This window comes from Poecilia reticulata, chromosome 11 (assembly GCF_904066995.2).
Source record: "Poecilia reticulata chromosome 11, P_reticulata-male-v2, whole genome shotgun sequence".
In the NCBI taxonomy this organism is placed as follows: domain Eukaryota; kingdom Metazoa; phylum Chordata; class Actinopteri; order Cyprinodontiformes; family Poeciliidae; genus Poecilia; species Poecilia reticulata.
Window position 1 is genome coordinate 12,105,827 of NC_088840.1, and position 23,969 is coordinate 12,129,795.

Here is a 23,969-nt window from a genome sequence, read left to right on the forward strand (position 1 = left end):
AGTTTAGATCCCATTTCCTCCAATGCACAACTGCTTTTTTTTTTTTTACTTAAAAGACTTAATACCTTGTAATAACATTAAAAGTCAGTATTATTACAAAGAAGTGTCAAAATATATCCATTGTCTTTAATCAAATATTACAAATTACTCCATTATGCCGGTGACATTCATTGTAATCCATAGAGGAGCAACATTAGAAGTCGCTTTGACAAGCCAGATTGCACCTTGAAACGTTCAGAGTCACTGCCACTTCGCTTAATATTCAGAATGCTTCATAACGGCTGAATAGGTGTCATGTAAAAGAACACTTAAGAATGACAAACTCCTGATTCACTCCTGGTCTCACCATTAAACCTTCATTTTCCGAGTGTGAAATAGCCTTTCGCAACTGGAGACTCATTTGCGTGGAGCGCGGCATCTCTCTCATTACCCTCTCCCCGTTTCCATCGTACCTCAAACCACTGGCCGTGTGACTGCATTTTCAGCACCACGCACGGGTCGGGCTTGGAGAGGGCGTCGCGGTCCGAGATCCCCCGGCAGGCTACTCTCAGCTCCACTTTGGTCAGGCATGGGGAGCTGATGAAGCCCAGCGTGGCCTCTGCAGACTCATAGATATTACTCATGATGGTCGTGCAATCACACACTGAACGGAAAGAGAGAAAAAAGGAGAGCTCGTTTATACATCATAGATAGATAGATAGATAGATAGATAGATAGATAGATAGATAGATAGATAGATAGATAGATAGATAGATAGATAGATAGATAGATAGATAGATAGATAGATAGATAGATAGATAGATAGATAGATAGATAGATAGATAGATAGATAGATAGATAGATAGATAGATAGATAGATAGATAGATAGATAGATAGATAGATAGATAGATAGATAGATACTTCACTTTATTTTACTGACCATCACAAAATACTGCAGTGTTGTGAATTATAAGGGAAAGGAACAATCTTTTTTTATTATTATTTCTATCAGCTCTGCAAATCTTAAGATTAATTTATTTGTCTATTTTTCTTTTTCAAAAAAAATATATAGATAAATAAAAACTGCCTCTCGATATAATGCTGTCAAGACAACTATTTGTAAAAAAAAAATCTGTTTGCCATATTGAACCTATCTTGTTAATATCCATCTGAGACAAACTTTAGCCCTACATAGGAGGTGTAACGTATGTTTTTAGCCCAACTGGGTTCCAAAAACTAAAAACGCAAAGACAGCCATGGCTCTACATCGCACCCTCCCAGCCTCAGCATGATCCATACACATGGTTTACTTTGGGACGGCATGTTCAGGGCTGTATGCTTTATTGGTTTTTCAACATATGTTTTGAACGTGAGGCTAAATATCACATATTTGCTTTATTTAACCAGAGGTGTTTACTATGTCTAGCTTTATGTTGTTATGTGTCATGGATGGATGGATGGATGGATGGATGGATGGATGGATGGGTGGGTGGATGGATGGATGGATGGATGGATGGATGGATGGATGGATGGATGGATGGATGGATGGATGGATGGATGGATGGATGGATGGATGGATGGATGGATGGATGGATGGATGGATGGATGGATGGATGGATGGATGGATGGATGGATGGATGGATGGATGGATGGATGCTGCAGTACATCTGAGCTGTCGTCTGTCTGGGAAAAAAAGCAGATGCAGAGAATCTGACTAAGCAAACAGCTCGAACTGTCAGGACAAGGTCAGGACTCTGAAGCTACTCAGTTTCGGGCACGGTGCTCGAATGCACACAAAAAAAACATGTGTAACAAATGCAACAAACACACACGCATTCGCGCATCCCGAATGCAACACATAAGTTTAAGTCTATCGGAACGCTGATGATTGCAAATACGCACTAACACACTCACACACACACAAACAAACGCGCTGTGAGCGGCGCTGAGTCTCCGGTACACGAGAGATATGTCCCTCCTCGGGTTTCCACAGACTGCATAGCGTTTCCTGCCCCTAAATAGAACATTCTAAAGAATGTAATCACAGCAACGCTGACATTATTCTAATATCATGTCGACTGAATTGATAATAACTCATCACATTTTACAGTGAAACGTGGCTGGAATACAACTAATCATGATCAAGCCTAACAGAAGCTTTAAATCGGATTATGCCACAGCATTCCTTATGATATAGTTAAGATATGAAGGCATAATTATCAGTAAAGGGATATATATATATAAATATATATGAGGACAAATGTCTAATGGGTTAACAGGGATCACATCTACTAGCCGCCCACACAGGTGTTTTCAAACATTCTGCTTAATAAGCCCTTCTCGCAGGACTGTGTGGGTGTGTGCAAATTCAGCTCCGCATCCTTCTGTGGGGTTGCTGCACCTGTTTCAGTGTTTATGGCTGTACAAAAAAGTACACTGGTAATTCCCCGCATATCCTAAAGCCCCGTCTGCAGCCTTCAAAAGAAGCTGCGCAGGAGCTTTGAGGGATTAGTTCAGCGTGTTGGCACGATGTTTGGAGCACCTGCTTTGAATGCTAGCAGCCCGACTTCACAGCCCATTCTCATGATAAGGCAATAAAAGCTGACACGTAGTGGGAATTATTTATTGCTGCTGATATCTTGGAAGGGTTCGCATTTATCTAGGTGTGAGATTTCTCTCGTATCTTAGATTCAGCTGGAACATAACAGATGCCCCAGCGAGCTCAAGAAACTGAGATTTCTAACATTCGTACCAGAAAGATCTACTAATGTAGGTCAAAACTTTTTTTTTTTAAACCTACCGTATGCATTTTTTAACAACTAATTCCAACCAAACACTGAGAAAAGGTGAAATAAAGCATAAAATGTGCTGAGTGGGATAGGAGTGGAACTGGGGCCTCCTGGGTTATAGCGACTAAAAATAAAGGATACTCTTTTCCGCCTGTCAAAACCTGCAATTTAGACCAGCTTTAAAGGCTATGGGATTAATAAATAGCATCATTTCCCTTTAAAAACTTTAGGATTTGCGAGTTGCCACAAACTTTATTTTTTTACAAAAAACGATATGCAAAGTAGAGCATCAACATGGAGCGCAAGAAAAATTAGATTTGGTTTTATAATCTTTTCACAGATAAAACACTGAAAAGTTGTGCATCTGTATTCATCCCCTTTAGTCAGAGCTTTGCACTGTAATTACAACTGCAAGACTTTTGGGTCATGTCTCCACTAGCTTCACACATTTAAAACAGGATTTAACTCAGTACTAGAATATTTAAATATTTTTAGCTAAATCCAACCTCCCATTCGCTTTGACCATTTTAACAGTACTTCTCATCCCCTTCTTTCACCAAGGACTTTCTTCTTCTTGTCATTCAAATCCAGAGTGAATGATTCTGTCCTGTCTTCAGTTTCTCCCACCCGAGCATGAAACTGATGGAGCTCCTCCAGAGTTACCGTGTGCCTCAGCTGAAAAAGTGCATATATACTTATGACATTTTTTTTCCAGCTGCTTATTCTCATCAAAGCAAATAATTCACTCATTAAGTTAACCCTTTGCAACATTGCAAGTTCAGAGTCAGCCACAACTCTGCCTCCTTTCGTCCCTCTGTAATAAACATGAAGCTGCGAGCGGGAGCTGTTCATTTTTAACAGGCATAAAGACCGGAGCTGGAAACAAACAACTCGGCTCAGTCAGTTCTGGCTCGCTGCTATGCTATGAAGAAGCAAAATTAGCAAACCAGATCTTCTCAAGCTCGCAAATTAACAAGTTATGTTAAATAAATGAACGCGCCACATAATCGGGTGCAAAAATGACAGCGTGTTAATCAGTGGCCCGAAGAGGTGTTGATGGGCCTGTTTTTAACATCTCGACTGAGATGTATCCGGGCAAACTGTTCCCTCGCTGCAGCCTCACCGTTTGGGAAATTTACGACAAGAGAAGTAACTTCTAAAAAAAACGTTGAACCGTTTTCTTTTCGAGTCACACATACAGTTATGTATTTATCAGTCTGTAATGTAAAAACCTAAGCCCTTCTCTGACCCTGGGTACGGTTAACCTAAGCTGAAGGAAGAACACAGGTTCGGTGCTCCAGATGATACCAGCTGAATTTTAATGCTGCGGTCTAGTAGTACCATCCTGAGGGAACGAAGCTCTTAGAACTGGGTCTGACTCTGACCTGAATGTCTCTCCCTCTCTCTCTCTCTCCATCCTCCATAATTCATGTCCTAACTGTGTGTGTGTGAGTATTTTTAGCTAAGCACAGTGAACAGGCTGTGTACAGACAAACGGACGTGGACAGAGCCACATGGCAGGTGTGTGACATACAGCCGACCTGTGAAGGAGAGAAGTTTCACTGGTTGTGGCTCCACTATTTCAGCCTCAGTGTGGAAATGTGTGTGTGTGTATGTGTGTGTGTGAAGAAGCAGATGCCTGTCTGTTCTGGTTGACAGCAGATGACACTGATAGTGAAGGGAGATGTGGAAGATTTCCACATTCATCTTCTGGGTGCAGAGTCTGTCCTTGCAGCCCAGCAAAGCATCAGCTGTCACATGCGTTACACACTGGTGGAGGTGACAATTAATTTTCACATTGCACCTCATCATAGGATCTCACACTGCCGTCAGTGCTCCGAAAAACACTCTAGTCAACTGCTTAATTTTGACATTTATGTGCCGTATTACTCATTGATGGTGCAAAAAAGAAAAAGAAAAAAGAAAAAACCCAAACACAATTGGATCATGGGCAGTGAAAGAAATGGGAAGGGATGTTTGAGAAAACTTAACAACCACATGGAAAATCTGTAATTGTTAGAGAAAATAATGAAACGTCAGAAAGATCAAATACAAGATGAGCAAGTTAAATATATATATATATATATATATATATATATATATATATATATATATATATATATATATATATATATATATATATATATATATATATATATATATATATATATAAACAGCATGATATTTTAAGGAAATTTCATTTTGTTCAAAACATTTCTAAAATACAAATAAGCAACTATTACAAATCTGAGTTTATGTGTCCTAATTCTGAAACTGGACACAAGAGAGAGTTGCTCATAGAAAGGCCCTGTCAATCAAATACTGTCTCTTTGCACTTCGCCATTTGCACATATTTAAAGGAGGCGTAATGCAGGCATTTAGGGTAAAGCCTGCCAGTATTTATGCCAATTACGGCGAGAGTCAGAAGAGCTGTGTGTTACGCTCAAATTGCCTGGTAAAAAATACCATCTGCTGAAAGCAGGAAAGTAAAGATTTTGTTACAGGTGACTAAAGTAAAAAGCAAAAAGCAAAGTTTTATTGTTCTAGTTATCTATTCTCTATCTAACAAATGATTGTTAACGGTGGAATCTCAATTCCACTTAATCTCTTAGTCCTCAATCTCAACATACAGGTTTCAAGTGTATTGATTGATTCTGTGGAGCAGGTTATAAATTCAGACTCTTCAGTTGCAAACCTAAAACAAAAGACTAGTAAATGTAATGTAAATACTCAATATGTCTTTGAAGCAAGTCTTCAGATGTATTCTGCCTCTGTGTTAAAGCTGCAGTTGGTAACGTCTATAAAAATTATGCTTTTATATATACTGCTCAAAAAAATAAAGGGAACACTTAAGTGTTCACTTAAGTGTTTAAGTGTTCCCTTTATTTTTTTGAGCAGTGTATTTATTAAAACCGTCACCATGTCGTAACATGAGAGATAATCTGTGCAAAAGTCAGACTCCTTTGCCTCCTTCCTCCCCGTGGACCAATTGCCATCTGCAGAAATGCAGCACTCCTGTCAGAAAACACAATCAGAGAAGGATGAAGGTCTCTGCACTGTCAACCAGGCTTGTGTACGCGCCGCTCGTGACTGCCGGTTTGCTGCAGCAGAGAAACAACTTACCATTGCAGGAAAACTGTTTATCTGTGACAATTGCTTACTAGCTTTGCAGAGCAGAGAGCAATTGGAAGGGTGTGAGCAGCGTACACAAGTGTGATTGACATCGGTAAGACTCTCCTCTTGGCTCTGAGTTGCTGTTTTTGGTTGGGATCATTGCATTTCTACAGATCTCAGTTGGACCACAGGAAGGAGGCAGAGCAGCTCGATTTTTTCTTTCTTTCACAGCCTATCTGTGAAAACATATTTTCTGAGTTACCTACTGCCGCTTTAATAATTTTCAACAAAAATGGTAGAAATGTCACTTTTCTATTCAATACATTTACCAATGTAACCATTATTATAATGATTATTACTATTATACATACTTAGATATTTGTTCGTTATTGTCTCCAGTTCTCAACAAGCCAAAACAGGAAAAGAAACATTATTGTGAAGAAAACACAAAAAAAAGAATTCCTTCTTTAGCATGACCGATTCTAAGATATCCAAGTGAAAAAACTTAATATTACATTTACTTACATATTAATATATGTTTGCTTATATACTTTTGCATATTTTCAGCAGAGTAATCATCAACACACTTCAAGTACGATTATGCATAACAATAGCAAGGCCAGTTTTTGCATTAATCATAACGTCGTTGTCTTGTTTTGTTTCTGTCTTTCAGGTCTAATGATTGTTTGGCCATCTTGGAGTGAAAGTTAATGTTGTAGTATAAAAAAGTATAAGTCTGCCCCCAAACGGCCAAACTATTCTGAGATGAATTCTCAGAAAATAGCTCAACTTCTCTGCCATGTCTACCACTTTGAGCATTCAACACTCTAAGTGACTCTTTAGTTGATGCAGACAGAGCATCTGCATAATGCAGCATGAGAATGAGTACCATTAAAAGGTCATTGCGACTAGATTTGTGAATTTTATTTATTTTTTTGGTGGATCCTGTAGCAGTAAACCTATGAACTGCATCTCTTAGTTACAATCTTGATGGCATAGAATTCATTGACACGTTAAAAAGTTTGTGACCGTCTGGTTTGGCTAGACGTTGACTAATGTTTGCGTCGGTATTCCACATGTGAAAGGGTGACGATCTCAAATGTTACATTACGCTAAATATGACACAACGGCGAGATGCAAGGAAGACAGTTCGTCGGATTTGCTGGTAAGCAATAAAAAACGGATTCCTACTTTTTAAATATAACGCTCTGCATTTGACTGCAATATTTTCATAGAGGCAACAGATTCAACAGAGTGAGCCTTTTTTGCAAGCAGTTCTCAAATAAAAACTCGACCGGTTGCGAAGTTGGGGTTTAGAGCCCTGAGTGCCCTCTTCTCTGCACACTGTGACAATCACCAGCTCCACTGCCTTGACCCTTGCCTCAGAGTGTACATGCCGGTGTGTGAGTGTGACCGCTCACCTTCACATATAAGCGAAGCAGCCACTCCGACAGATATTGCCATCAACACTGCAGTCGCAGGAAGGTGTGTGACACCATCTATAATTGCTTGGCCACATATTGATTATCAGACAGATAGAGGGGTTGCATTCACAAGCACCTTGTCCTATAAAGACGGTACGTGGCATTTGCTGGAAAGCAGACATAATCATAAAATCTCAAAAGATGGAGAAAAGGAACGTGAAAAAGGGGAAACTTTTTCGGGGAACTTTCAGTGGTACTGGAGCTGAAATATGAGGATGAATGTGGAGAGTTTGGGAGGAAGAGAGGGGATTAGTGAGACTGATTCTGAGAGAAAAGAAGAAAAGAGGTAACTGGGGAAGGATGAAGCAGAGCATGACACAAGTGAAGCGAAGAATGTGGATCTTCATGGAGCACATATTTTCTTCTGAAAGTGTTATATTAATTAATATTTTTGTTTCTCAGTAAAACAAAAAAGATATATTTATTTAATTTCACTGCAATTCATTTATCTACAAACTCAATAAAGATGCTAAACTATATATTTTAAAAAAAATCTTTTTTCTTTCTCTTGCTTCATTAGCATGTTTACATCATAAGCGGTGTGTTTTGTTTTTTTTACAGGTATGTAGTACTGTTAAATTATCCAGAGCAAATAGCAGTCTATTGCCAGAGATTGCAGAGGGGAAACTCACCTCAGGGTCCTGGAGGAAAGATCCGAGCGGAGCAGAAGAACTTCACCCCCACGTTCACTCAACAATCACGAATACCTGACCGCCTCCGGACCCATCTCACTCTTGTTGTGTAGCTATGTTTCCCCCTCAACTCACCCCCCCTCTCCTATACTCACATTCGCACACACACACTCCCACCTCTACCCCCTCCTTGCACTGCAGAGCTCGAGCAGTTTTTGGGGCGCTGACTATAGAGAAGCGGGGATGAACAGTCGCTGCTTCCAGGACGGAGAGGATTCGCTCCGCACGCCTGGTTCTGCTCCGGGCGCAAGATGTGGAAGAGGAGGGGATGGCGCGCCACTTAACAGGAGTTTGTAATCCGCTGGCTCCATCGGGGGCCGCAGGGAGCGCACCCTATACCGAGGGAGCGGCGGACACTGATCGCGGTGTTTTAACGCCATCTAGTGGTTGCTTGAGGAACGCTTCTCCATTAGAAAAAAAAAAACTGCTTCTCTGCTGCTCAGCTTTGATTGGCTGCGATGCGCTTCAGTGGTTTCATAATAGGGACTGACCACACACCTGAGACCGCTTAGGAGCTGAAGTTCACAGTGTTCCCAGCAGATTCGTCCCCTGAGATCAATTTAATGTGCTCAGAAGCCATGCGCATGGCTGAATTATCTGCATGATAATTCAAAAATGGAAACAGCACAAATATCCACGTTTTTATTCCTTAATTTGACTACAAATATGTTATTGTAAAACACATCGTTAGACTTAAACCAGTTAGACATTTGAACACATTTTATTTATATGCATTTTGTCATGTTAATTTATAATCATTTTTTAAGTTAATTTCTCCACTTAATTAATTTAATTGCTCAGATAAATTAAGTTATTTTTAACTTTTTTTTTTTTTTTTTAAGATTTAAACCTTAGGTTGATAATTTGTGAAACTATATTTTACGGTTGCATCTGGACATCACCAAAACGTTAATACATTGCAGTAAATCAGTTTAAAAGTAAAGCTGCTGAATTAAATGGATCCCCATGTGATGTGACGGATGGACCCACAGTCCATGTACAGTCCGTGTACCGTAGGGAGTGCCTAACAAGCACTGGACACTTGTTAGGCATTCCCTATTGCACGAATTTCCTCACCAGTGGAGATGATCAACATGTGGCCCTGCTGGGGTGTTAAGGAAGCCCAAGTTACTTTAATAGCAGCTCTCATCTGCATTGTTACCTGCATCTTCTTCTTGACAATCTTCCACGGTTTCACCATGGGGTTTTTGTGTCAGGCGAGTTAAATAAGCATCGCAACGTTATGGTCCTTAAAGCTGCTATTGGTACTTAAAGCTGTGTGGGCAGATGCCAAGTACTGCTGGAAAATGAAATCGGCATCCCCTGCTAATCTGCAGGAAGGCATGACATGCTCTGACTTTGGACTTGATCAAGCACAGCAGACACCAGCGGCAGCAGATAACATGGCTCCCTAAGTCATCACCGACAGCGGAGTCTTCGCACTGGGGCTCAAGCAGCTTCGAGTCTGCGCCTCTTGACTCTGCTTAGAGCCTCTTCAAGTCTACATGAAATGCAGAGTTCACTTTCATCTGAGTAGAGAACTTTGTATACCATTAAGCAAGAATGCAGTCCTTTTAGTAACACAATCCTCTCAAGATTGGAGTTATTCCAACTCTGTGCATCGTTTTCTAACGCACTTTTTTCCCATCCACTCAACCGTCTATTAATTTGCTTGTCGTTTTAAGTTTTGATTGGGTGGGCCTTAGCGTAACCTCCCTGTGTATATTTTGCTTTTGTTTCTCTAATGTAATACTTTCATCCTGAGAAACTGAGTTTTTGATTGTCATTAACTTTAAGCCACAGTCCTCTCAGTGGCAGAAATAAACACTTTGAATGTACGGTGTGACACACGGTGCAATGAATCTACATAATGAGTTTGCATAACTGAATTCTAAGTTCCTAAACGGCGTCTGTATTAGTGAAACTGAAATGTAAAATCTCTTCATGTTCCACCGTTTGTAACAGAATGTCCATGTAAATCACATATCTCAATCTACAATCATCTTTTATTGTGTAAATTCAAAATCCACAAGCTCTCTTCAATCAATGGTTGTCCATTATTCATGTGCCCCATTTCTAATGCTGTCCTGGGCAATTGCCCTTAAGGCAAGTAACGATTATTCTCTACCAGTGTACATTACAAATAACACTCCTATCTTCAGTCAAATTCTTAAAAGGTTTAGCTAGGACTTGTTGCCAAATTAAATGTTATACATTGCATTGACAACCTAATATGTTGAATCGACAGTTAAAGGAGTTCAATGGCTCACGTTTATTACGAATGTATTTATTTTTATGATGTCGTTTTGCAAAGAAATACGGAGTGTGGCCAACAACCTCTGTTTGAAGTGCCTCCAAATCCTACATGGAATTATGGCTTTATCTCCTTACAAGCTTAGGCCCGGTGCCATTTCATTCACAAATCAGTGGCAGTGATTTAGAAGGCAGCATATTTAGGGGGATAATTCATCTGAAACGAATTTGAGTTGAAAATGCATTTAACCTGATAATTTTTGGAGGAGGAGGGTAAAAAAGGCCAACATATTCAACAACATTAAAGTCCCCTATATTGTGCAGTCATTGGTGATTTTTTTTTCTCAAGGAGAGTTTGTCTATCAAGATGTTTACTGTATTGTTTTAAATTCTTACAGTTTAATACATCTTGCTGCTTTTTCTTTTAAATGTCTCACTGATGCAAATACTTCACTATTCTGTCAAATGTTCTGTAATAAGCTGATGACCTTCCAGTAAATAGGAAAAGGGAAAACGTGCCTGGAAAACGGGTGACAGCATGTTTCAGCAATAAAAGGTGATTCTACAATAAAGTAGCTCAAGGGGATTTTTTTTTTAAAATCTGGTCTATATCAGATAAAATCCCAAGAAAAAATACAATAGAGACTCTAGTTTTAATTTGGCAAACATCCTTGACTATCTTTTGGCAGACAAAAGGTAGACAAAGATATGACTACCTTTTGTTCCGTGATCAAATGACAACACATGCGGCTGTTTTCTCAATCAAACTTTTACAAATCAATACTTGAATCAAATTTTCTTTCAGATCTGAAAGGGTTGTTATTATTGGTGCAGATTTTGTGAAGATATTGAGAAAGAAACGCTGTCACAGGTGCATTTTTCGATATGAAACCCTGCATTTATCCTCTGTCTTCTCCATCTTTCTGCGAGAAGGTTCAGTCCTGATGTGACATCGTTGTCTGATGTCTATAGCGGAGCTGGAGCTTTGTGCGGGTGGACCACGCCCCGGCCACGGCGTGCGGTGTTGTCTAACGAACTGGGTTAGCTCACTGCTGCCACTGCTGCTTACTTCAAGGTGTTGCGCCGAATAATGTACCCCTGCAATAAAAAGCACATCCACCTGGAGGATGTCATTGATTTACCTAATAGTAATTTTATTAACAGTATTTCTCATGGAAAAGCTAAGTATTTTTAATTTAAATAAATAAATAATAACACATATATCGTGGGGCATGTTGTCAGCTGAGAGTATACAACCTTTTCTTTTTCTTTGGAAAAATGATTTAATGTCACTGATATTATATACCAGAACCAGTCACCAGTTTCATTAACAAGACTTTTTTTTTAATTGGAAAAAGGGGAATAAAACCTGCCTTCAAACCATTGCACCTCAAATGACTGGGGGTGCGTTTTTCGACATAACACCGTGCGTCCAGTTAGGTTTACAAGCCCTGCGAAGATGGCGACTTCAGGGAGGAGTGCATTATTATCCTCCACATCAGCTGGATCTAAGAGCACACTGGAGAGCTCCAACCCAGAGGAGGAGGATGGGCAGAACCTATGGTGGGCGATGCGAAATTAAAACTCTTTCAGTGCGCACAGGTTTTGAGGTTTCACGGCGTAGAGTCACAGTGTTGGGATAAGGATGGTTTGACAGCTAGTATGCTAGCGATGCTAACTAGCATCAGCACCAGACTCAGTGGTGACACAGCGGCACCAGCTCGCGCTAGCCTCTCGCTGCTGCCAGTTATTGTTTATGTATGAGTGAACAAACAAGCCTCGTTTGGCTGCGTCTTTAACGGCCCCGCTCTGTCTGCAGGTCCACCATCCTGAGTGAAGTGTCCACCCATTCAAGATCAAAGCTACCGTCTGGGAAAAATGTCCTGGTCATGGGTGGGTATCAGTCTGCAGTCTCCTGGCTAGCCAATGGGCATCGCTAGCTCGGATAGCCCTGTAGCTGCTGATCGCCTCATCCTGTTCCCTTGACTTATACCTGCTCTGTAGCTAAGCTAGCTTCCCTCTGGTGATGGGGCTTTTGTGTCAAAGCTTTGCGGCTGGGGAGACGGAGACAGGTGTATTTTCCCGACACAGTCGTTCAACATCACATTATGAGAGAAACCCTGCAAGTCATTCTAGCTCCCAGTGATGCTAGTCGCTGCTAGGCAACGATAAGTCTACGAAATGGGTGAATTAAAAAAAAAAAATGACGTGCAAAATACACAGAGGCTGTTTGGTATTTTTAGTTTGATTGAAGCAGAAAGGGTGCCTCCCAGACCTCGCTAATGTCCGCGCACATTAACACCCAGCACACACACATCCGCCTGAGATAATCCGCTGCATGCTATCCATTACAGCTAATCAGCCACTTGGTTACCTATGTATGGAGTGCTGTGTGTGAGGCCATTTGCTTGTTATGCTGTCCATGACAACATCAGCAAGCTCAGCTGCAATACACCGTGTCCCCCTGTTGGTATAGATGAATATGACACACAGCAAGAATGGGTGCAGAGCTGACCTTATAAACACGTTGCAATGTTATGGATGGTGTTTCCATGCAGACATTTACAGCTGTGTTTCAACGAAGTAGGGTGATGTTTAAGCTTATTTGAAAACTTCCTCTCCTTAGTTCTAATTATGAAATTTGAACATCAGTGTCTATCCATTTCACCAAATTGTCAAATCCCCATGAACTATACACATATAAAACAATATTCATTCTAGACCAGGGGTCTCGAACTCAATTTACCTGGGGGGCCGCTGGAGGCAGAGTCTGGGTGAGGCTGGGCCGCATAAAGGATTCCACAAAAAAAACCATTTAAAAAATATCCTCAAATGTCATCAACATTTAATTATTTCTCCAATACATGAACTGCAGGCTTGGGCTTTGACAAAGACATGATGAGGGTGCGACACAATTTAGGGTACGTTCACACTACAGCTTGAAGTGACCCAATTCCAATTTTTTTGTCAAATCGGATTTTTTTTTTTTTTGCCTGGCCATTCACATGGCCACACATATACGACCTGTATGTGTTCTGCAGTCTGAACGGGCAAACGACCTGAAAGTGTCCCGCATGCGCAGTAGAGGGCGCAATAGCGTCAGCGTTCTCAGTGTTCTGCCAACCGCCATAAAAAGAAGTGTTCGGTGTTTGCGGAAGTAAACATGGAGGCTAACGGTGGAGCTTAGCTTACATATTTGAAGTTGTTGTCCGACCGGAGCAGCATATTAACAACTTAATCCTCATTATAGTCCGTCATAGTTGTTTTTCTTCCCACTTGCACGTATCAGGACGCAGAATTTGTTCAGTTCGGATGAATGCGGCCTGGACGGTAGGTCACATTTGAATCGGATATGGGTCGCATTCGAAAAGAATCCGACCTGTGATGTTCAGACCGTCATGAAAAGATCAGATACAGGTCGCATTACGTCAAAAAAAAAAAAAAAAATCGGAATTGGGTCACTTCAGGCTGCAGTGTGAACGCACCCTAAGTTTATTCCACTTGGCGTCGCTCTTGTTCTACGTTTCACAGAAGTCTTTTAGACAGCTAGCAAAGTATGGAGAACGTCTCGACGCGTGACGTCTTTACCGCTTTCTACTTGTCACAACAGCGCGGCGGTTGACGAGCAGCCCAGCCCGGTAGCAGTCGAACTTTCTCTGCGTTTGATCGTGGCATTTGTTAATGGTAGAAAGTACCGGAATGGCGACTGCAAAAAAAAGGCAACTGGTACCGGACTGGTCCATCATCCGCCGCTCTATTGTTACAAGCGTAGTGAGCATGAAGTCAGTGTAGCTTAGCCAGGCACCGAATGTCAGCCATGACGAGAAACAGCGGGCAGGAACTTCCTTCATGTCCGCTCACCCTGTGGGCCGCACTAATATACTTTCATATCACGGTGGGGGCCACAAGAGAATGAGACCTCTGTTCTAGACAAAGCTACCCTTGCTTTTGGTACCCTAATGCATAGCTGTAACTTAAAAAAGTAATGTATTTATATATTTTATAAACAAAACTAAGGACATTAGTTAAATTCTACACTACACGTGGATATAAAAATACTCTTTCTGAATACTATGAAACGTTAGATTTAATAGACACTTAAAAGTTGTAGCACCTCTCTCTAACAATTAACTGGGAGTAGTTGACAGCACACTAGAGTACGTGGAAAAAAAGGATGCACATTAAAAGTTGCATCCTTACCAGCTGCAAAATGTTGGTTGAGGTCAGTCACTTTTTAACTTGACCACTATTCAATCTTAAAGCATTGTTTTTTTTAAATAAAAAAAAATAAAAAAACATTGAAATGTAAATTTGAATCAAATGGTGTGATTGATTGTCTGTATGGGATCCATGTTATTCACCTATTTCCTGTATTTAGGTGAGGTGGGCTCGGGGAAGACCACCTTGGTTGCAAAGTTACAAGGCATTGAGGAGTACATGAAAGGGCGTGGCCTGGAATATCTCTACTTCAGCGTTCACGATGATGACATTGATGGTAACCAGACTGCAGATTCTCTTTTTTTTTATCTCCATCACACCAATAGTACCGCGTATCAAGACAAGTTTTTAAATATTGACCTAGTTTGTGTGTTTGTTTAGATTTCACTCGATGCAACGCGTGGGTCTTGGACGGAGATCTCTACCACAAAGGCCTGCAGGGAGTAGCTGTCCCAGTGGGCTCCATCGAAGACACTTTGCTGCTGATAACAGTTGACATGTCACGGCCATGGAACGCCCTGGACTCTCTTCAGAAGTGGGCTGCCGTTGCTAGGGAACACATCGACAAACTCCGAGTCGCTCCAGAAAAGCTGCGGGAGCTGGAACACAAAAGTGAGTCAACTGGGGGGAGTGAAGGGAGCGGTCTTTACAGAAGCATGTCTTATTTGAAGTTTTATCTAAAGAATGTTTCAGAATGTGCCCGTGTTTCAAATGTTGACCTTACTTTTTTTTTTTTTTTTAATGGTTTTTAGTCGTAAAACAGTTTCAGGAGTACACAGAGCCGGGCAGCGGAGACGACGGCACGCCACAGAGGAGGAGTGACGAGGAGGAAGGCGTGCTGCTGCCGTTGGGGGACAACACACTCACACACAACCTAGGAATACCGGTGGTGGTGGTTTGCACAAAGGTACAAACTTTCCAAAGTGTGTCTTTACGTACGGTTTTGGTCAGAAGGTGCTGCATTTTAACTCTTCTATTTTTTAGGGTGGAGTGTTATAATCAATAAAGTTAATAGGTTTTTAAAAGAAGTAAAGGGTGCACTTTTAATTTATTATGAATTGTTTTTACTCCACACACTTTCAGAATTGTACATGCAGGCTATCATGTAATGTGGTTGCTTTTTGGATGTAGGGTTCAATGAACCATCTAGCTGTTGTTTTGAGGTGCAATTGAAAAGTTTTTGGGGTAGATTTCCCAAATAGTTACTTTTTTTTTGTTCTTTAAATAAACATTTTGTCTAGAAGGCACGTAGCTTTATCATGTAGGAGCACAGTACGCTCTTAGTCTTGATGCTTTTCTATAATTGGTGACACTGATGTTCCAGCAGCTTTCTTAGTTTGTTCCTGAGCAAACTCTGCATTTATCTCGTTTAAATTTGAGGGTTATCGTTTTGGTCACACGGTTGCAACTGAGAAACTTTTAAAGTTTTTTTTAAAGGTTTTTAAAGAGACATAGCAGGCTGCCATTAACCTCCTGGAACAGCTCCAGCTGTGACCAACAGCTGAGTTTTTGAAAACCAATGAATTTCAGTGTAGAAAGTTCTAATAAGACTGGTCAAACGTTTAGCCAAAATTATGGCAGAGTCTGCACTCATTATTCCAACCTTTTTATGGATTAGCATAAATTCACAACAAATTCAAACTGTGAACTCAGATCAATTTTTATTTATTTTTTCATAAAAATCAGTAAAGTTGTTTTTCATTCGAGACTCCAATGCGTGTACGTAATCTTATCTCTGAGACGACTTTTATATGAAACTTTTACTCTAAGGTACACTGTGGATAAACGCTGATTTATTGCATGTGTTGGCAAACCTTCAAACTGATTTCTGCTACCTGCTTATCTGTCCTCAGTGCGATGCTATCGGCACACTGGAGAAGGAGCACGACTACAGAGACGAACACTTGGACTTCATCCAGTCCCACATCAGACATTTCTGTCTGCAGTGTATCCTTGAACTAACACAATGCTGCACCCTTGATGCTGCAGCAGAATATGCAGCACTAGCACTGATACATTGCAACACATACTTTCTGATCATTCAGCAGTTTACCCATGAAGTTACTTTTTTTTCTTTTCGGTGATATGATGGTAAAAAACCTGTGCCCTTCTGTGTGCAAGGATTTGGCTATGAACAGATCATCTGTCACTGCTTCTGATAATTTGTTCTTCTGCTTTGCTTTATCTTGTCATGGTTTTTTGTTGTTGTTATTGTTTTTGAAGAAAAAAGCTTTCAATGGTTGTTTGAAAAAAAAAGTCCAGGATTTGTTTTCCTTTCTGAGCGTATTTCAATGGGCCAAAGCTCGAATCGGTCCATCTGAAAGCCTGTTTTCTTTTTCTTTTCTTTTTTTAAGATGTTTGTCGCCATGGTTTTCAGGCCCCTGTGACGCTGAAATTGCTTTGTTCGGAATAGCCTTGACAGTGCATTCAGATGGCGCCTCCTTGCTTTACACGTCAGTGAAGGAGATGAAGAACCTGGACATCCTTTACAAGTATCTTGTTCACAGACTCTACGGCTTTCCCTTCCACTGTCCGGCTCAGGTGGTGGAGAGAGACGCCGTTTTCATGTAAGCTCGTACGCTTCCTCTCCCGGAGGACGACAGGATCGCCTTTTGGTTTGGTTTGTAACCCCCCCCATCTGTCTTCTGCCAGTCCGTCAGGTTGGGATAACGAGAAAAAGATCGCTATACTTCATGAGAACTTCCAGACGCTGAAATCAGACGACAGCTACGAGGACGTAGTAGTCAAACCGCCAGTTAGAAAGGTACAAACTCACAAAAGAGCGTCATGGCTTCCGTCACACGTCATTTTTACAGCCAATGCACTGTAAACAACCTAATGGGGTTGTTTACAGTGACAAAAGATATCACTTTTGTGATATCTGACCAACACAAAAGTAACACAAAATTACATATCAGGAAGAAAATAATCTCTTTTCAACACTTTTACAGATCAAAATCCGAGAAGAGTGGTGTTTGTTTGCATTTAGCTCGACTGACGCGATACTTTGTAGAGCGCCTTGGACCGTAATTACAGCTGGGAGTCTTGGAACGCTTCACCAGCTTCGCACTTCTAAAGGCTAACATATTTGCCAGTTCTCAGAAAAGTTGCTCAAGATTCGACAGAGCATCTGTGAAGATCTTTTTTGAAGTTTTGCTGCGGGTTTTTAATTAGATTTAGGACTAGATTTTGACTGAGGCCATTCTAACATAAAAAAAACAAAAAACAGACTGAACAGATTCTTTCACAGCTCTCGCTGTCTGTTTAGAGGATGACCCTGCACCTCGCTTTCCAGACCAGACTTTTTGCGGAAACCACGTTATCTTGGAAATGTTTACCCCGGAGGCTTCAAGCAAGGACTTCTTGGAGTTTTCTTCTACCAGTGCCTTTCTTCTTGCTGCTTCTTCATAAAAAAAAAAAAAACACATTTGCAAATTACCCAACGAATTGCTTCCATGTCAACAGATCTTCCCACTTGAGTTGTAGATCTCTGCAGCTACTCCACAGCTACTTTGGCTGAGTTTTTTTGTCTGATGCTCTCCTTTCACAGCCTGAGTTTATGTGGACGTCCGTGTCCTGGGTGTGCAGATGTGTTGCTCTTTTTTTATTTTTAAATGGTGACGAGTTCAAGGCTTGGAACTTGTTTTCTAACCCTGCTTTAAATTTTGCCACAGTTCTTCCCCTGATGTCTCTTCTTAGTGATGCTTGTTCATTAATCTTCTCTAAAAACCAAACAAAAAAAAAATTTCAATGCATTGGACTTTTGGAAATTGTAAGGTGCAAACAGATCTAATAAGCTGCATGTTGTAATGTTTTCCCCTTTTCTTTTCTCTAGATTGTCCATGAAAAAGAGATTCAGGCAGAAGATGACCAAGTGTTTCTGGTAAAGCTGCAGGTCAGGAAACATTTCCACTCTGCTAAAGCATGCTGGGGGCGCACAGAAGTTAAATCTGTCTTGATATGTTAATTAGGGGCTAATCGTTGGGACTGTGCATATTGTCCTCTAATTTGCAGACGCTGCTTGCCAAACAGCCCGCTGTAACAGCAGGGCGACCAGTGGTGAGTGGCTCTTTTATTTATTTATTTTTTTCCCCAAAACCCTTTGGCTCCAGTAAAGCGAATCCTCCTGAGTGACCATATGTGTAATTTTTGTTATTTTGATCCATAGGACACCACTAGCAGGGCGCCCACAGGTTCCCCGAGAACAAGCAATCGCTCCGCAGCGGCCAACGTGGCCAACGCCATGCCACAGTCAGGTGTGAACAGTCAGGTGTCTTTGTTCCTTGCTCTCTCCTTGCGTCTGCTTTTTTTTTTTTTTTGCGCTACATAAATGTTGTCCTTAATTATTCACACCCGCAGGTCAGACAAGCGAGGGTGTGCTGGCCAATTTCTTCAACAGTCTACTGACAAAGAAAGCCGGGACAGGCGGCCCCGGGACACCAGGCGGTAACAACACTCCAGGAACTGTACGGAAGTCAGGTGAGAACACGAAGCCTCTCACTTTTCCTTGTTTTTTTTTTTTGTTTTTTTTTATTACAGTGTGACTTGTTAGACAATTGTGCTTGAGGAAAAACATTTCCATCCTTAGTCACGCCTCATCACTTCAGCTCCCATTTGCTGTCTGTTATCTGTACTTTCCCACTTGTTCTCCACTCCATTTATAATGTGTGTATGCACTAGTCAGAGGATGCTGGCCACGTTAAGGTGTGTGTGAGCAAGATATTTCTCATTTACTGCTGCTCGCCTTTATTTTTTATGTTTTTAAATCAAACCCTCCTCCCTCTTCTGAATGTCTGTCCCAAGCGTCATAAGAGGAACATTTATATCACCTACATATTTTTTTGTCAAAAATGCCTTTTTTGGCAATCAACTTGTCTTACTAAAATGAATTTAAACCAAGAAAATCATGAGATTACAACTAATAATCAAAATATTTGATTATTTTTTTGCATAACTACATTTTTAGTTGCAAATTGGATTTTACCACAAAGCAGATCCAGTTATTTCAAATGACATCATCAGCATAAAGGCAAAAAGACATGAATGATACGCAGTCGTTGCATGTTCCCCTTTCTCATACCCTGCTCCTCTCCACTTGCCAAAATATTTTGTTCTTACTTATTTATTTATTTATTTATTTATTTATTTTATTTTGTCTTGTCTGCATGTTGGATTTTATTTCTAATCACTAACATCTGCATCAGTAAATGCACATGATTCTAACTAAGAATAAAACACAGAGAAGGAGCAACAAGCGGCATGGAATGTGCTGAAAGCCCAAATGCAGACATCGTTGACTCTACTACACTGCTGTTGTTGGAGACAGACATTGATCAGAACCAGATGTCCTCTTCTGTTGCATAAATTATCTTGAAACCTCCCCCATCCACAAATCAGATGGCATCAGACTTATTTAGCTGTTTGTTAAGGTTAGGTATTCTCCAATCCATAACTACAGAGTCTGCAAAGACATTTTTTTTGTTACTTCTTTCTAAAGATTTTCTTGATCAGTCAAGCTTTCAGCTTGACCTTCATCACGTCTTCTCATTTGGCATCAGATATATTTTAGCTGTGTGTTTGACTGCTGAGTTGTTGTATGCAGTGAAACACAAAATGCTAATAGTAGTTGGTCTTGGTATTCTCTTCAGTTTAGGATGTGGAAGTCTGCCAAACTGTAAAAAATTGTGTGGAAAGTGTTTGTCTTTAAGCCGTGAAAGGGAGACTGCAATGGACGCATTTTTTTTAGAGCGTTTGTATGCATGTGTTAGAACGGCCCAGTTAAAGTTCAGACCTAAATCTACTTATAGTTGCGGTTCAGACACCCTCCATTACATCTGATTGAGTTTAAGCTATTTTTTCCAATTGAAATTTTTCAGATGTGTGAAGATAAATAGATACCTCATAAGCCCAGCAAACCATCTGAATGCAAACGTGTGACAAAACGTGGAAAAGGGCTGTAAAATACTCCCACTTGCTTGGCCGCTATATGTCAGATAAGTCAGGCTGGAATTGATCATGTCCAGTTCCTTTGCAACACTCTGTGGCTTTTTATTGATTTCCTGTTACCGTTCTGGGATTATTCTTGTCAGTGTTGGCTGTTATTCTCCAACAGCGACGCAACAGCAGCTGCTCTTTCCTTCTGCTAATGAGTTCAGACACAATGAGACCACTGGAAGCGCAGCAGCCTTCCGAGATGTTTGCATTAATCTGAGAAAAACGGCCTAATTAACAATACTGCAACTGCGGTAGTGCTTCTTCTCATCCATTCAGAATGATAATCAGATCTTTTTAGGGCTAAGGAGGCAAATTAAGCTAGACTACCGCTGTCCTAGTTTCACCCAGTTCTTATTTTAATCATGTGCATTTGAAACACGGCTTATCGCATTGTGAGTAAAAACTGCGTCAGTGTTCACTCCTCTGCGGTGTAGTAACAATGATTTACTTTCTTTCTTTTTTTTTTTAAACTTCAGGTTCAAAGCTGGGACTGAGCGACGTCCAGGCAGAGCTGGACCGCATATCCAACCGGGAAACTGACTTGGACTTGTCCAATGCCAACGACACCGCCGCCACCGACGGCCAGGACACATGAAGAGCGACGCACTTCAACCCCCCCCCGCTCTCCTTCTTCTTTTCCCTCCTCTGCACCTCCATCCACCTCCCTTCTTCCCTCCTCCACCTTCAGCCTCATAAAGAACGCAGTGAGGGCGGGGTAAGGGGGTCGGATGGGGCGGACAGATACCGTCGCTCTCATCGCTTTCTTCTCGAAGAGAAGAACTCACCATCTCTTCCCCCTTACGCCTTCCCTCACCCACACCTCGTTCCTGCCCCCCTCGTTTTTTTTTGTTGTTGTTTTTTTGTTTTTTTTTGTCTTCTCAGCTGTTACACCAAGGACAAGGTTGTGTCACTGTTACATGCAAGTACGTGTCCGTGGGGAAAGCCGGGGTCCAGTTGGAGTTGAGAGGGTGAAAAAGGATCGACTGAAAGTGAGGATGTTTTATGCATCCAATTTACTGTGATGGTACAGTTAGTGTTTTTACAGTATAAATGCTGAGGGCACATGTTGATGAGACTGCACTTAGGGTAAAATAGGAGGGACAGTGTGTTTACTGTACAAAAAGCACCAGATGGGGGACAAAAAAAAAAGAAACAAAAATGCAAATTCTTTTCTTTTTTTTTTTTTTAAGATGAAGGGAAAAACATACCAGTATTTGTATGTGTGTGTGTGTGTGTGTGCGTGCTTGTATGGATATGTGATTGTGTGAATAAAAGTATAAGAATGTGGGTAGATAGAGGATAACTAGGAAAGTTTCGACCAGAACCCGTTTCTTACGAGAGATTTTTGGGGTGTTCACTACCAAATGGGAAACGTCATTACCATTTGTCATACACTACAATTACACCAGCTGCATCTGTTACACTACCAGACTTAATTGAGAAATACAAAAATAAATAAATAAATAAACATTGATACGCAAACACTAAGGTTTCTTGTCCTATAACTGGCCAAACGACCCACTGGGGTGCTGCTACCAAACACATACAGCAAGAGGCGGTGCAGCAAACTGAACGAGTGCTAAGCAGTGGGGTGGGGGTGGCTGAGCTTTACTTGTACAGAAGATAAAAGCATTTGCAAGTTTAATAGTTGCTCCTTACGGGGTGGGTGGTGGCAAAGGTTTAAAGGGAGGAGGGGGCGTTGGAACAGAGGGAGGGTCAGGGGGTCACATCCAGAATGTACAGTCATTGTCTTCGCTGATTGGTCCTGTTATTTCAGAGCTCCGTGTTGGCGTTTGTATAATCAGACATGTCAATCAGTCAAATAAAAAGGTGTATTTATTCGGATTTACCTTTCATCTCCTTTTTTTTTTTTTTTTTTTGTTCAGAATTCTTACGCAGTCTGGAAGAGCGTAGGATTTGATTTAGATGATTTCTGGATCTGAAACGCCATATTAGGAGTTTATTTTACTGTTCCAGTGTTAAAAAGTTCCCCTTATCTGTTCATCAATCTATCTACCCATCATTTTATCTGTCTTTGCCCATCATTACTCCCTTTAGTCATCCATTCCTATGTCTAGCAAGCATCTATAATCCAACTATCCATGAAACCTCAAGATCATTCATCCACATCCCTCTCATCTACCCCTTTTCTATCCATTCTTACACATCACACCCTCACCTCAATAGAAATATCTGCAGAAAATTGATTTAACTTTATTTTTTTTGTATTTATCCTCTGCTAATTTGAGTCTGGAGGAGAGTGGGATTTTGAGGGGGCGATAAATGTGCACGAGCCCTGTCAAATGTTCACATCACTTACACCTAATTAAATTGTACAGATCATTTAGAAATAAAACGGTGCTCCGATGAACACCCTCAAGTGCTCTCGAAAGTCGAATGTGTGACTTAAGACTGGAATAAATGGGTGAGGTGGGGGGGGAGAGATAATTATGGTTTGCTCATTACTTTGATCAAATTCAATGGTTTGTGCAGGGCAACAAAAAAAAAAAAGATCCAGAGCTCCCTGTCTCAGGACTTTAGGAATCCTCTATTGGCAGCTTGACCACACAGCAAGCCATTGGCGGATTAGAGAAATACATTCCTTGATAAGATAGGGCCGTTTTTAAGCACACAGTAGCAGCAGCGCTACATCATGTGAAAAGTTGGTTCATTGGTGTGTTTTATTCTGAGTTGTTTTTTTTGTTTTTTTGCATGAGCAGTAAAAAGCCATTTAAGCCCTTGATGTTGCATTTACATCAGTTCCCAGTTATCTATTTTATGTAATGAGCAAACTATGAGGCTGCTAAAATGTTATTTCTTTCCTTACCAAGTATCAAGGTAAATTCGGCAGTGGTTAAGCTTCATTTAGCTTTATTCCAAAGGGCTGATTTTATCTACTTTCACATACAAAATACAGATTCATTCACTAAATTACAATGCTATGTGAAGGTTGATTTATTTCTCTCAATTCTCCATGAGAAACGCCTCATACAAATTATTCGCACACAGACTGTTTTCAAGTCTTTCTGTTAATTATCACATTTTTTTTTAGTTTTACATACAGAAATACTAGTTCAATAATAAAAAAACGATTTAAAACCGAGACTCACTGGAACATGTACTCTAACTTACTGGATATGAAAACAAATCTGAACGAAAACCTGAAAAGAAACAAAAACATAAAAACGAGAAAGAAATGTCCACACCGTAAAGTATTTTCCTTGAGCGTTCCACCCCTTCAGTGGACACGTCGCACACTACCATATAGCTTCCTGGTGCATTTCCTGCTGCTAGAACAATGTGTTTCTCAATAACCCTTCTTGGACTTTCACCTTTTGAGGTCTGTGGCACGCGTCGCACACATGGCCAGTCATTGGTGTGCATGCATGGTACTTGCTTTTTTTTTGTTTATTTTACTTTCAGCTGTAGCTGTTCTGTTCCCTTT

The 23,969-nt window shown here is 40.8% G+C and overlaps 2 protein-coding genes across 3 annotated transcripts in view; one reads left to right on the forward strand and one right to left on the reverse strand.

Moving 5' to 3' along the window:
• The window catches only part of cpne4b (copine IVb), a 37,251-nt gene extending 28,838 nt beyond the window's left edge, over window positions 1-8,413 (reverse strand). Inside the window, exons 1-3 of one of the 2 annotated variants that reach the window (XM_081612443.1) lie at window positions 8,000-8,413; window positions 7,305-7,391; window positions 453-643 (exon numbers count right to left, since the gene is read on the reverse strand). In XM_081612443.1, coding sequence (XP_081468569.1) covers window positions 453-643; window positions 7,305-7,347 — 234 coding nt within the window. In that variant the 5' untranslated portion in view covers window positions 7,348-7,391; window positions 8,000-8,413. The remainder of the gene's footprint in view (window positions 1-452; window positions 644-7,304; window positions 7,392-7,999) is intronic. The other variant, XM_008421793.3, reaches the window with a different exon arrangement.
• A 3,305-nt stretch (window positions 8,414-11,718) lies between these two features.
• Window positions 11,719-22,369, forward strand: dync1li1 (dynein, cytoplasmic 1, light intermediate chain 1). The gene is given in 14 exon segments (XM_008421794.3): window positions 11,719-11,875; window positions 12,132-12,205; window positions 14,691-14,807; window positions 14,912-15,142; window positions 15,283-15,437; window positions 16,384-16,477; window positions 16,962-17,097; window positions 17,183-17,294; window positions 18,366-18,425; window positions 18,545-18,589; window positions 18,699-18,786; window positions 18,890-19,009; window positions 21,001-21,091; window positions 21,093-22,369. Coding segments are annotated over 14 exon segments (1,578 nt in total). The 5' UTR covers window positions 11,719-11,771; the 3' UTR covers window positions 21,244-22,369.
• The last annotated feature ends 1,600 nt before the right edge of the window (window positions 22,370-23,969 follow it).